Here is a 13,876-nt window from a genome sequence, read left to right as displayed (position 1 = left end):
TGAAAAAAACAAAGAAGTGTTTACTTCCACATGTTCATGCTACAACAACGCATTACAAAAAACAAAACTGAGTGTTCAACTGCACATACACATGACTGAATTCCAAAGGACATGACTCATCATATCATCATTATGTTTGAAAAAGACATCCATCCACTCGTTGCCGGCATGACGGAGATCAGTCCTGCACAATCTGCCCATCATTTCAACTGCAGCACCACCTGCGCGACAGAAACACATCAACAGCATCTCATTCGACTGATAAAGTGAAGACTTACTGCTCACATAAAAAACAAGAACAAAATGGAGGTCATAGCTTAACTGTTTGCAGATGGCTTAACATTTGTGCCTGAGTCACATCAGATAGATCATCATCAGCAGCGGAGGCTGCTTAACGTTAAAAAAACAACTCCTGTGATCCCACGCTGCATGTATCTGCAGTGTTGTTTCAACTGAGAGACCCCCAGTGGCGGAATAAAATGATGCGTTTGGTAAAATGCTGCAAAAATTGACCTTTATTGTGAAGGCCTGTACCATTATGTTTTGACTGATGACTCAGAGCCTTATGACATCTTTTAAATCTATGTGTTTTAATTCAACCATGAGGATATATTTTTATTTTTAAATAGTATAGTATATAGTATTTTTTTGGCCTTTCATGGCTTTATTGATAGTACAGTGCCGAGGTGACAGGGATGAGAGAGAGGGGGAGCAACACACAGCAAAGGGACCCAGGCCGGGAGTCGAACCCAGGTCCGCTGCAGCGAGGACAAAGCCTCTGCACATGGGACGCCTGCTCTACCAACTGAGCTGAACGGCGCCCCACCATGAGGATATTTAAAATTGCACTACTATACAATTTATGTTAGAAACAAATCAAGAGGCCAAGCAAAGGGAAAGGTATCACTCGCACTGACGAGCTCACACAGTCTTATCCGCTCATCAGCCGATCGGCTATCATTGCACGTCTACTGCTTCATGGTTTTGGATTAATGCCCTCCTACAGCAGCTGTAGTACAGCAGCAGCAGGCAGAACCAGAACCTGCTCAGCACCAAACAGCTGATAGAACAAAGTGGAGCATTAAGGAGCGAAAGAGGCAGCCATTTCTCAGCGACCAATCACTGAGCCAAAAGGAGAGGCGAATTGGGCTTCCATTCATCAGGTGGACACATGACGTGAAATGAATATGGACACAACTGTATAAGGGTAGTGGCATGTCAAATATCTGGCTTTAACCCAAAGCTTTAAAAGGTGACATGATGGAGCTATTAGATATTTTTTTAAAAAGGAATCACATGAAAGCTCTAAACCAGCAATACTTTGCGACCTCCCTACCGCGTCTACGGCCCTCAGCTCCAAAAGTGGCTCCTACGAAAGTCAAAAATCTTAGAAATGCTTACCAAATATATAGTTTCTCCCCTTTTTTCTTTTTAAATAAACAGTGATATGCTTAAAGAGCTGCACACTGTACACTGCAGTGTTTTTCATCTGTATTAGACGGTTAACAAGCGATGTGAAAAACTGTAAAAGCTGTAATAACTTGATTTAGAGCGTACTGGACTTATGTTAGTGCACCTGTACAGTCATGTTGTTTGACCTGAAGCTAACAATATCACACATTCATTCAATTCTATATGCGTTGATTATACTGCAGAGCTCTGTGTTTACACTTGGAACAATGCCACCACCTAGTGTTCATCTTCTGTGAATGTGGAACATTTAGATGGCGGCTGTGTTTCTCACATACATTCTAATACCTTAAGGTCAGGCTGCACCAACAGAATTAACTTCTAAACCTGATTAAATCATGGTTTTAATTTATATTCTGTTGCACTAAACTTTAAATCTAATAATTAAGAAGATTCAATTCAAACCTCTCTTTAAACCTGTTTATTGTTTCTCTAAACCTGGATTAAATTTATTATGTTGCACTAAAACGTCCCTGTAAACATGGCTGTCTTTTTCAAATCAACCGATCAACATAATCAAGTGACTGGAATAAAATGAAGAGACAGACTCAAACCAAATGAGTTTTACACCAGTTCAGTAATTCTGGAGTGGAACAGGAAGACAGTGAGAGAGCACCTGGTTAACTAATAGTACATTTCCATGTGTGCGACACAGTTTGACTGCAGTTGGGATTTATATCTCCATAACAACAGGGCTACCCGCTTAACTAGTGTGTGTTTAACTAAAGAGCACTTGTCTTGAGTAGAAGACATTTAAAGCAGCGGGCTGGTCCACGGCTATGACAGCAGCCAGAGGAGCAGCTGTATCAGTGATGGATCTGCACTAACAAAGACCCACTGATAAGGTACACATTTAATTTCCTAGTCATGTCCTATGTCATATTGTTATTTACAAGCTTTTATTATGAGGCAGCAAAATAAATTGATACATTTTGAGCTTTCACCAGCAGGAACACAACTTCTGAACATCTGCAACAGAGTTAATGTTTTTGATGTTGAAAATAAAATTCAACCTTTTCATGACCACTATGTCTACTTACTGATTTAAATGAGGAAACTGGTAGATCAGAATTTTGTGTGACGTAATTTCTTGTGACTTGCTTGACCTCAGCCATGACTCAACTTCACTTGCTTGATTTTCATCACAGTAACTTGGGACTTGCTTGAGACTTGAAGGTTAAGACTTGAGGCTTGCTTAGGACTTGCACGTATGTGACTTACTCTCGCCTCTGTTGAAAACCAGCATGATGTAACAAACAGTTAAGATAACATTTTAGCTAAAAAAAAAAAAACGGGGCACTTTATTAAGAAATTGAGAGCAGTCGATTTGAGTAGCATCTCCATTTGACATTGGTTTACAAAAATAAACTACTAAGCAGAGATCAATTTTTAATATTGAAACAGAGCGCTGCTTAATCTTTAATCTGGATTTATTCATTTTAAACCTAGTTTTACGAAACTCTGAGCACATGTTTGATTTATTGAACTGTTGTTGGTGCAACACAGTCTAAGAATATCAGCTACCTAATTACTAATTATTTTAAATTGCCTTTGTTTTTCTTTGCTGAATCAACATTGACCCTTGGTCTAACATTGAGGTTTGCAACTTTGGCCAGGGCCCTCTTCAAAGGCCACTCAATCTGCACGCAGAATAGCTGCAGAACACTGAAACTCATAGACTGATATTTGATTTTCATACAGTTGTAATGTAGTAATGTAAATTTGTGTCTAATTTAAGGCCTGCAGCTTAATGTGAGTAAATATTTTGAGAAAAGCCTCCTGGAGCTCCTGAGAGAGCTGGGTGATGTCAGCAGAAATAAATCTGGGGATGTACTCAAGGGATGTCGAATGAGTCAGTGTTGGTTGATGCTGGAGATCATATGCCCACGCTCACAGACCCACACCCCTCTTCTCATTTCTTCGTTTGCACATCCTTGACTCCTTTCCTCGCCTCACATCTTAGTCCCTCCACCCTCTAGGGCAGGAAGTGACACAAGGAGAGAGGAGTTGAGACACCCACGCTCCCAAAGCCTCATTTTGAAGCAGCTTCAATGAAATGTGGTGTGTGTGTCACACTTGCATCATCTGTCCATTGTTTTGTCGTGGTCTAATACTGAACTTCATATAATCTGTCATCGTATGGATTTCCCTTTAATTTACTTTACAATGTGGCATAATGTGACATAAGTTATATGAAGGTGCAAAATCATTAAAGACTGAAGAGCAGGAAGTTAGATCACACTTTTGATCATGTTAAATAAATATTATGACAATAATATAGATCCTCCCAGACATGTTGAGCCCTTCATGGTCACTTTCTGTAAGTCCACATCCTTGCAGAATCATCCGCAGTTCATAGATACGTGACGTTCAACATGGAGTTACGAGGGGAGGCCCAAAAAAGAATGATAATCCAGATGATGGTGCTCTTGAATGTATGACCCATTTCCATTATTCTGAATTCAGTTCTACACTCAGTTTTATTTAATAAAACACTTACCAGGCAACTAGGTCTGTGAGGGTTCAGGGCTGACGGCCTCAGGGGGGACATTGGGCCCACAAGTTTGAACAGTTTGAAATCTGTTGTGTGTTGTTACAAAAAAGTTGAGCTAACCAGATCTCTGTAGCTCAGTCCTCATCTCTGTTTGAGGCAGATGCTCCAGCTAGCAGCTACATTAGCGTATTTTCATAATTTCTTTGATACTGTGGTGGAGTTTAAAGATCTTTTTAGCTACAGAAAACCAAAAGTATTAAACACGTTAATACACTAATCCACTCATTAACAAACTAAAACTTATCAAACAGGGCTGGTTTGTTTAACACTCTGTGCTAAATTCCTGAGAACCAGCCAAATCTCATTTTGCTGCAGTATTTAGTGTGTGTCTACCTTATTAGCAGCCTCTAGTGAACTGACAAGTGTGTTCAACTCCTCTCTGTTCATCTCCATGGTGAAAGACCGCAGGGCACTGTTCTCTTTCACATCCAGACTGAGACTAAGCAGAGGAGTGTGGAGAGACGAGATCTTATCACTGGACAGAGCTACCTGGAGGGAGAGCATGGGAGACAGGAACAGGAAGTAGAAGAGGTGAAATTTAGACATCGCAGCAGCACAGGAGCAGCCTGGGGGACAGCGTTTCACAATACTAATACATTTCTCTTTTTTACAACACCAGCGTTAAAAAACAAAACTAGATTTGAGTCCTTTTACTACAATGTCATAGCGTGCTGAAGGTTTCTGACAGGATGGTAGTCTGTGCACGATAGCAGCTTTCAGCGAGCAACAGAATGAACTAATTCAGTGGGCTGCAAAACCCAACATTTTCAGCTCATGTTACTCCAGAACAAGAGACCAGCGACTCCAGACCATCCGAGGTTTGTCGTAGGTCCTTTTGCAAAATGCTATACATTCTACTACAACTCCACATGAGTATCACATATGAAGCCTCTGATGAGCAATGTCATGCACAACAGTCGTAATGATATTTGATATCTTCTTTGATATATGTTAATCAGTTTTGACCAGTCAAAAATGATTTACAAAACTGTTGTTTGACTAGACAAAGTGACGTCATCGCTTTGACTAGTCACAATGTGTTAACGACTAGTCAATATGACATTGTTATCTGTAATCTACACTACAGATTGTCAGATTTAGCAATGTAAATAGGCTTGCCATAAACGCTGCTCGACTGCCTTGACCATTCTTGTAACGTTGTTGCTCGATCAATCATTGACAAACACGTTTGCCGGGCTGGTCCCGCCATTGCAGTCCAACCAACAATAAGTAAGCCAATCAAACACTAAAGAAAAAAAGCATCAAGTGACCTTAAGCTGCCAGTCAAAGTCCTGCAGTGTAGCAGAGGAAATGGAGTTGGTTCTGTCCAGCAGAGAGCGGCGAATCTCCTCTCGTCGGGCTCTCAGCACACTCAGCACCGCCTCTGCGTGGCTGCTGCTGCCCACCCCCGACAGCCCGGCCAGCACCTGCACACAGCCAGCAGGGGGAAACTGGGATTTTGACCCAAGCGCAGCCACAATACACCCTGCTGTTTCATGTCTACAGCTGAAAGTGAAAAAACTCCTGCTTCCTTCACACAGACTGCATGCTGAATAAATAGATATAATATTACATTCATAGATATTATACGTATAGATGTGACAAAACTCATTATTTTAAAACACTTAAAAAACTAAAAAGTCTGGATATGTGATGCAATTGCTGTTCCAAATGATAGTCCATCCTGTCCCATTGTTGCTAGCCCCATTCACACTGCCTTTTCAACACAGGAGGCTTATCTGTGTACCAGAGATTCCAACCTGGTTGTGAAGTCTGTCTAAAAGAATTGAGTGGTCTACTGTATCAAAGGCTGCACTTAAATCAAGTAGCACTATAATAGATGGCTTTGTCCTGTCCAAATTCAACCTGAGATCAGTTTACAATTGTTACTAGTGCAGACTCAGTTAAGTTAAGTCTGTTAAGTTAATCATCTTTAAAAGAACTATAACATGTTTTATTAAAGGAAGTGGGAATAGGATCTAAAGTGCAGGTTGCTGGTCTTAGTTGGGAAGATACTTGGCAAGCATCTCAGCATCAACCAGGACAAACTTCTCTAGTATTTCCTCATGTAAAAACAAAGGTTCTGTAGTGATAAAAAAAAGTGATCTGCAAAATCTTCCCATTAGGAAATGGACGAGTCGCTGCTAGACTTCATAAAAACAGGGTTAATAAGATGGTTAATTGTTGTGAATAGGATTTTGTGGTTGTTCCGGTTATCAGCTATCAGTTTTGAAAAATGTGATTGTCTTGCATCTTAAATTGTTCGTCAAGATGTTCACGGAAAATTTGGTAGTTCACTGTTAAATTGTCTTTTCTCCACCTTCTTTCGGCTCTTTCTGTAATCCTGTCTGTCATCCTGTCTGTCCTACCATCTCTATGCCCCCTGAAAAAGGGGAGTGTCCCCGGCAGAGAGAGCCAGGCGGCTCCTACTGTTGACTGGTGATTATTATGTGATGTGATTTCCAGCAATTTCAGCCCTAGCGGCCAAGTCCTCAGCAAACTCTCCCTGGAAAACAGCATTCCTCTCCGCAAGTTAGAGGCAGACCGGGAACAATATTTACCAATGGCAATTATGTGATGTGATTTTGAGCAAAAAACTTATATTTAGGATGAAGACGAGCATCAGTAAGGCGATATCGCGGAATCTCAGAGTGAAAAAGCTGCAGACTCACCTCTTCATCCGAGCTGTTGTTCCCCACCGCCAGGCGACAGACGGCAGTCAGGGAGTTGAGCAGGTCCAGCCACTCCTCTGGGCTCCAAATGGTACTGTAATCTCTCCTGGAGGGACGCTGCCGCCCACACAGTCCATCCACCACCCTGTGACAAAGCTGAAACAAATAACAACCAATTTAAAAAACAAATCTGAAGTTTTTACTACTTTTAAAGCTAGACCTTGGAAATGTATATCATACAGCAGACGTTAATCACATTCTTTTTTTTTAAGGAGAAACTTTTACTGTAACCTACATTTTTATGCATGGGTGTGAGTAATTCATTTTGGGGTGAACTTCTCCATTAAGACTGAATAGCTATAAGTAAGTATCATTCTAATTTGAGTCTTGTTTTATGCATGATACAATGTGACATTTAAATGAACCCATTTATAATTGCTTCTTGAATGTAATGCATGATACAAATAAAATAAAACACCGGCATCCACTTTATTTTGGTGGCACACTCAGGACAACCTGGATCTTGTAAAGACACACGAGCTGGAGAGAACAGGTCTAACACAGGAAATTAAAACGTTTACTGTTTAACATTTTAATATTCAACCAGACCATGCAAAGTGCTCAGTTGTCTGGCACGCTTTGAACACAGGCTCGACTCTTCTCATCAACAAAGCTGCTCATGTGCATTAAGTGACATGCAGCTGCCACCTGCACAGGTACAGTCAGCCTGCATGCTGCCGCCCGCTGTCTGACGTCACCTGCTGCACGAGCGACCCGTGCCAGGCTGTGCGCGAGCTTCTTGGCGACTCTGGTAAATATGGAAGCCCAGTAAAGAAAAGGACTGAGATGGAAACTGCCCTTGGTGAAGAAAATATTCCCACGGTGAGTCATAATTATGAGATAAAAGTCGCACAAGTATGGCTTAAAGTAGTAATTATTAGATACAAAGTCGAAATTGACATACAAAAGACATAATTATGACTTTCCGACTCATTATTCTGACTTTTTGACCTCATCATCATCATCACTAACGTTAACGGAAGATGGCCACTCTCTCTGCAGGCTCGCTGAATGATGGACCGAGCCTCGCGGCGGGACTCGGCTGTGAGCAGACCCGCTGTCCCATGACACACTCGGACCCTCTCCACCAGAACCACGACAACGCGAACAAGGCTCAGTACTTACTTTGACACAGTCAGTGACGGGGACCCTGCTCAGTGTGTCCACCATGTCTCCGTCTGTTTCCGCCTGCTGATCAGCTGACGGGAGTCACGTGGTCGAATCAGCTGCGCCCACATGACCTGGAACCAACGTCACCGTCTCCAGAGTTCTGCTGCTCACACCGTTAGTAGATGCTAATTGTGTGCCACACTTATAACCCGGTGAATGATTTATCCGAGCTTTTTTTCTGTTCATTTGCACACAGAGACCGGGTGAGAAAGTGCGTGTCGACATCTGTGGACTCAGTGTGACCTTGATATTTGGCGACAGGCAGAGTGAAAACGAATACAACATAGTTTTCCGATGATCACGATGAATCCCTCGGAAGCCGAATGGATAGCAAAAAAATCCACTGAATCACTGTATTCGATCGGCTCCTGCGAGCTTTGCATATGACTGCTGACGCGCGGGAAATCTTTAAATTCATACATTCGTCAGAGGAGATGTGTTGACGTCGCTCCGCGGGGGGAAACGGAAGGTGCTGTGCAGCGGGCAGGGGAATCGGACTGCTGCCTCACATCCTGCTTCGCACCTCAGGGTGGCAGTTCGGCGGGTGCTCGCCAGGAGACTCAGCGATGTGACGGGAGCGACGCGGAGGCTGTTGTTCCGACAGGCAGCGTCTGGGAACACAAGAGAAGGTAGGCTACGTGTTGTGTGTCCTCCTCTGCTGTGTTGTCGGCTGCGCTCTGTAATGGAGAACAGTGCTGAGGAACAACAGTGTGCTGCATCCACTGACACGTTCACTGAAATTAAAGGTTCCACCTGCGGGAGAAAACTGCGCTCAAGCTCATTCTCCATATCATCATGATCATTACAGCCTGCTTTTGTGAGCTTGGATTGTAGTCATACGTGTGTTGAAGTCCTGCCACACTCTTTCACTCAGAAACACTCATTAAACAAGATGGATAGACAGGCGAGGTTCACACTCACAGACTCTCTGAGTCCAGTTAAACATTCGCGGAAGTGTATCTGATCAAATCTGGTTTTGTGTTGAAGTGTCTTTGTGTGTGTGTGTGTGTGTGTGTGTGTGTGTGTGTGTGTGTTGTTTCTCTTTCAGGGAGTTAAGAACATATCGTTTACACTTCCTCTAGCTGTGAGAGGAGATGGTCTGACGCCGATCAGGTCCTCTGTGAGAGAGATCCAGCATCATCTCTGCAGATGAGTTGAGGCAGCTCAGGCTGACACAGACATGCAGCTGTTCAGATAAATGAAGGCAAGATGCCACAGAGCTCAGTGGGAGATGTATCAGATACATAAAACAAACTCAAGCAGTCTAAATACTGCAGCATTTTAGAAAAAAATCATGAACTTTTTTTTTCTAGTTAAAGTAGGCAGACACTGGACTGTAGAAACACAAATATTTGGTATTAGTTTATATCTTTATTTCTGTAATGTCCAGTGCTAAAGTGATGGGGGACTTAAAGGGCACCGACTTCAGAGAATAACTCTTTCAATATTCAGCCTGTCCTCACTTACTTTCTCCCTGTTTGAAAAGGCTGGGTAAAATATTAACTGGTCCAACAAAAATGGAGAGTAGCCCTTAAATAACAAAGGCAAGGCAAGTTTATTTGTATAGCGCAATTCTGACACAAGGCAACTCAAAGTGCTTTATAGAGGCATACAGCGTACATTAAAATACATTAGATATTGCTTTAAAATGCATTAAAAACAAGTAGGGAGACGTTAACAAACAAAACCATAAAAAACTAGTGAAGAAATAGGAATTCTAGAATAGAAAGGTTTTAAAAGAGACAAGACTAAAGAATAAAGGTCTCAGTGCAGCTCAAAGCCTTGACATGTCTTCAGTGAAAGGCTGTGGCACACAGACAGGTCTTCAGTCTTGATCTAAAAGAGGTGAGAGTTGGAGCAGACCTGCAGTTTTCAGGGAGTTTGTTCCAGATGAGGTCCGGATAGTTCAGAACGTGGCAGCAGATCACAAATGTATTTCGGCCCGAAACCATTCAGTCCTTTATAAACCAACATCAGGACTTTGAAACCTATTCTTTGACTGACAGCCAGTGTAAAGATCTGAGAACCAGAGTGATGAGATCTACTTTTTGCTTCTTGTCAGAACTCGAGCAACAGCGTTCTGAATCAGCTGCATCTGGCTGATGGAGTTTTTAGAGAGTCCTGTAAAGACACAACTGTAACAGTGGTCAAATCTGCTTAGGATAAAGATCAAGTGCTATATCTTAGGCAGCTAGATTTGTTTCAGTTCCTTGTTCCTAGAATTACTATGACCTAGAAGAATGAGAACATTCATCAACAACCATCCTCAATGTTTACATGCAGGGGTGATGCTGTGTTTCTCTGAACTTGTGGCTGGTTTTCAAGCTAATAAGATAATGTAAAGATTTGTGGAATCCTCCCTTGAACTCTAAGTTTCTGAACTGGACTGAAGTGGGAAGAGACAAAGCTACTCTCGTCAGTAAAACTGTGGACATTACTCGTAATTGTGTGGAGGCTTCTGTCTCTACTCTGCTGAACCTTGGGCCAAGTAGGCCTTGATGATGACACCATGCCACGTGAAGGTCTAACAACACCAGTGAGGAATATGTCAGCATGGCTCAAGTGTGAGAATTGTTGGACCAGAAAAAAAGACTACACAACTTTGCTTGAACAACAGGAAAAAAAGCCTGAGTTTGATTGGCTCACAGGACTGGGAAATCATCATCTGAAAAAGGTCTGCAGTTAAAGGACAAACTTGCCCTACTGGACAAAGCTAAACTCTTGAAGATACAACAAACGTATTGTCGCCTCCATCTCCAATCTCGATATAATATTGCGCCATATGATATGCCATCCACGGTTCAATGCACACGTATGGTTCACAGATTTAAGGTTTTGCAATTACATTTTACATTACTCCTTTCCCATGCATTTCTCTATAGCTCTATAGTTGGCAGCTCTTCTAAGAAATACAGTCCAAGCTTTAATGAGCCTTTGCCTTGATACAGCTGATTGAGTGAAGCTATTGAGGAAAAAGAATATGTCTCAGGCCCTTATCACCTTACCTGTGGTGTCCATAAATCTGATTAGGATAAATATGTTCATTCAGATAGATAGATAGACTTTCAGTGTAAGTCACTGTCACCCATGTGCTGAGAATGATGGTGAGCAGGTTAGACATGTCAGAGAGTTCTGTGACAGAGCTACATGCTGTTACTTAAGGAGGTGCACTTCTGGCTTTACTACATTTTACAAGTTGTCTGGTGAAAATGTTGGTTACTGCTGCTAAATGTACAGTGGGGCAAAAAAGTATTTAGTCAGCCACCAATTGTCCACGTTCTCCCACTTAAAAAGATGAGAGGCCTGTAATTTTCATCATAGGTATACCTCCACTATGAGACAAAATGAGAAAAAAAAAAAAAAAAAAAAAATCCAGAAAATCACATTGTCTGATTTTTAAAGAATTTATTTGCAAATTATGGTGGAAAATAAGCATTTGGTCAATAACAAAAGTTCATCTCAATACTTATTATATACCCTTTGTTGGCAATGACAGAGGTCAAAAGTTTTCTGTAAGTCTTCACAAGGTTTTCACACACTGTTGCTGGTATTTTGGCCCATTCCTCCATGCAGATCTCCTCTAGAGCAGTGATGTTTTGGGGCTGTCGCTGGGCAGCACGGACTTTCAACTCCCTCCAAAGATTTTCTATGGGGTTGAGATCTGGAGACTGGCTAGGCCACTCCAGGACCTTGAAATGCTTCTTACGAAGCCACTCCTTCGTTGCCCGGACGGTGTCTTTGGGATCATTGTCATGCTGAAAGACCCAGCCACGTTTCATCTTCAATGTCCTTGCTGATGGAAGGAGGTTTTCACTCAAAATCTCACGATACATGGCCCCATTCATTCTTTCCTTTACACGGATCAGTCGTCCTGGTCCCTTTGCAGAAAAACAGCCCCAAAGCATGATGTTTCCACCCCCATGCTTCACAGTAGGTATGGTGCTCTTTGGATGCAACTCAGCATTCTTTCTCCTCCAAACACGACAAGTTGAGTTTTTACTAAAAAGTTATCTTTTGGTTTCATCTGACCATATGACATTCTCCCAATCCTCTTCTGGATCATCCAAATGCTCTCTAGCAAACTTCAGACGGGCCTGGACATGTACTGGCTTAAGCAGGGACACGTCTGGCACTGCAGGATTTGAGTCCCCGGTGGCGTAGTGTGTTACTGATGGTAGCCTTTGTTACTTTGGTCCCAGCTCTCTGCAGGTCATTCACTAGGTCCCCCCGTGTGGTTCTGGGATTTTTGCTCACCGTTCTTGTGATCATTTTGACCCCACGGGGTGGGATCTTGTGTGGAGCCCCAGATCGAGGGAGATTATCAGCGGTCTTGTATGTCTTCCATTTTCTAATAATTGCTCCCACAGTTGATTTCTTCACACCAAGCTGCTTACCTATTGCAGATTCAGTCCTCCCAGCCTGGTGCAGGTCTACAATTTTGTTTCTGGTGTCCTCTGACAGCTCTTTGGTCTTGGCCATAGTGGAGTTTGGAGTGTGACTGTTTGAGGTTGTGGACAGGTGTCTTTTATACTGATAACGAGTTCAAACGGGTGCCATTAATACAGGTAACGAGTGGAGGACAGAGGAGCCTCTTAAAGAAGTTACAGGTCTGTGAGAAGCAGAAATCTTGCTTGTTTGTAGGTGACCAAATACTTATTTTACCGAGAAATTTACCAATTAATTCATTAAAAATCCTACAATGTGATTTCCTGGATTCTTTCCCCCCCATTTTGTCTCTCATAGTTGAAGTGTACCTATGATGAAAATTACAGGCCTCTCTCATTTTTTTAATTGGGAGAACTTGCACAATTGCTGGCTGACTAAATACTTTTTTGCCCCACTGTAGCTACTGTGTGAATGTAAGAGGAAGTGTCGTCGGCCTTAGCAGCATATTCAGCGTGTCTTATGCTTTCACTTTCACATCAGAAACATGTTTCTTTTTGACAAAAAAGATTATCCAGATCCTTTTTTAGTCAGCAGTGAGAGAATGGCTTTCGGCCTGGATGAGATGATCCAGAGTAATGAAGGCCTGATTTAATGCATGACAGATTCTTCCAAATCCACCCCATGTCCTTTTGACCCTCCATGTTGGGCCTTTTACAGCATCAGTGCGCAGAGTTTTATTTACCAAATGCATGGCTTGACAATGGACTTGACTTGCAATTAGGAGCATGTGTGCACATAGAAAAGTCAGCCGGATGAACCACTACTTTTTTCACAGAACAAACATGCCAAAACTAGCATCACTGCGCCGGACCAGTGCTGTCCATTCTGCCTGAGTCTCAGGTTCCGGTTTTCATACCACGCTTCCTCCTTTTGAACAACATTGTTTGAACACCCTAGTACACTTTTTGTATTTAAAAAAAAAAAAAGAAGAAGTTTCCCTTTTTTAATATCTCCTCATATTCCTTTATCAGGGTAAAACATATAATTACACACTTTTTCATTTTGTCCCCAAGTTTTTTGTATTCCCTGGAGTTCTTTAACTTAGGAGTACGTGGTCCTTTGGAAAATAGTTGGCGCGAGGCCCTGAACTGACTCTCCTACTGCTGATCTGACTACTGAGGACTGTACCAGTGTGAAATCCTGGGGCTAACGGCTCGCCTCGCCTGATGCTAAGAGTGGTCAAAGAATGAATAAACATTCTAAGAATGTTTTTAGTCCTGGTCTGACTGCAGTGTGAAGAGACTTAGGCCCCGATCACAACAAGACTGGTTGCTTTTGTAAATGTAAGTTGGGTTTTCACTTTGAGATGACCAAATCAGTGTAAAAAGGAACCAGCATGTGGTGTACCTGCTTTTCTCTGTGTGTAATGTTAGACTGTGCATTAGAATAAAGCATGTTGGGGCAGATATCTCTGTCAGGCCAGCTGCTGTAGACTGTGTGTCACTCACATGTCCTGTTGGTACAGTTCCTGAAGGAATTATCCAAATGACCTGAAATGTGTCAG

The 13,876-nt window shown here is 42.3% G+C and overlaps 2 protein-coding genes across 2 annotated transcripts in view; one reads left to right on the top strand and one right to left on the bottom strand.

Annotated features, from left to right (window-relative positions):
- On the bottom strand, positions 1-8,009 carry commd8 (COMM domain containing 8). The gene is made up of 5 exons (XM_030443554.1): positions 7,882-8,009; positions 6,697-6,852; positions 5,296-5,451; positions 4,358-4,513; positions 1-221 (listed from the first exon to the last, which is right to left on the bottom strand). The coding sequence occupies exons 1-5, from the start codon at positions 7,924-7,926 to the stop codon at positions 201-203; spliced, it is 534 nt and encodes a 177-aa protein (XP_030299414.1). The 5' UTR covers positions 7,927-8,009; the 3' UTR covers positions 1-200.
- A 72-nt stretch (positions 8,010-8,081) lies between these two features.
- atp10d (ATPase phospholipid transporting 10D) overlaps positions 8,082-13,876 on the top strand; it is a 31,516-nt gene continuing 25,721 nt past the window's right edge. The window contains exon 1 of the mRNA XM_030443552.1: positions 8,082-8,555. The gene's annotated coding sequence lies outside the window, so the exon portion shown is untranslated. The remainder of the gene's footprint in view (positions 8,556-13,876) is intronic.

This window comes from Sparus aurata, chromosome 16, assembly GCF_900880675.1.
Source record: "Sparus aurata chromosome 16, fSpaAur1.1, whole genome shotgun sequence".
NCBI lineage: Eukaryota > Metazoa > Chordata > Actinopteri > Spariformes > Sparidae > Sparus > Sparus aurata.
Note: the sequence above shows the minus strand (reverse complement) of the source record. Positions and strands in the feature narration are given on the sequence as shown.

Excerpts from the sequence above, each read along its gene's own strand:
- commd8 (XM_030443554.1), bottom strand. The coding sequence starts at position 7,926 with ATGGTGGACACACTGAGCAGGGTCCCCGTCACTGACTGTGTCAAA. Across the intron at positions 6,853-7,881 it reads CCGTCACTGACTGTGTCAAA|CTTTGTCACAGGGTGGTGGA; the intron begins GTAAGTACTGAG and ends TATTTGTTTCAG. Across the intron at positions 222-4,357 it reads CACTAGAGGCTGCTAATAAG|GTGGTGCTGCAGTTGAAATG; the intron begins GTAGACACACAC and ends TCTGTCGCGCAG.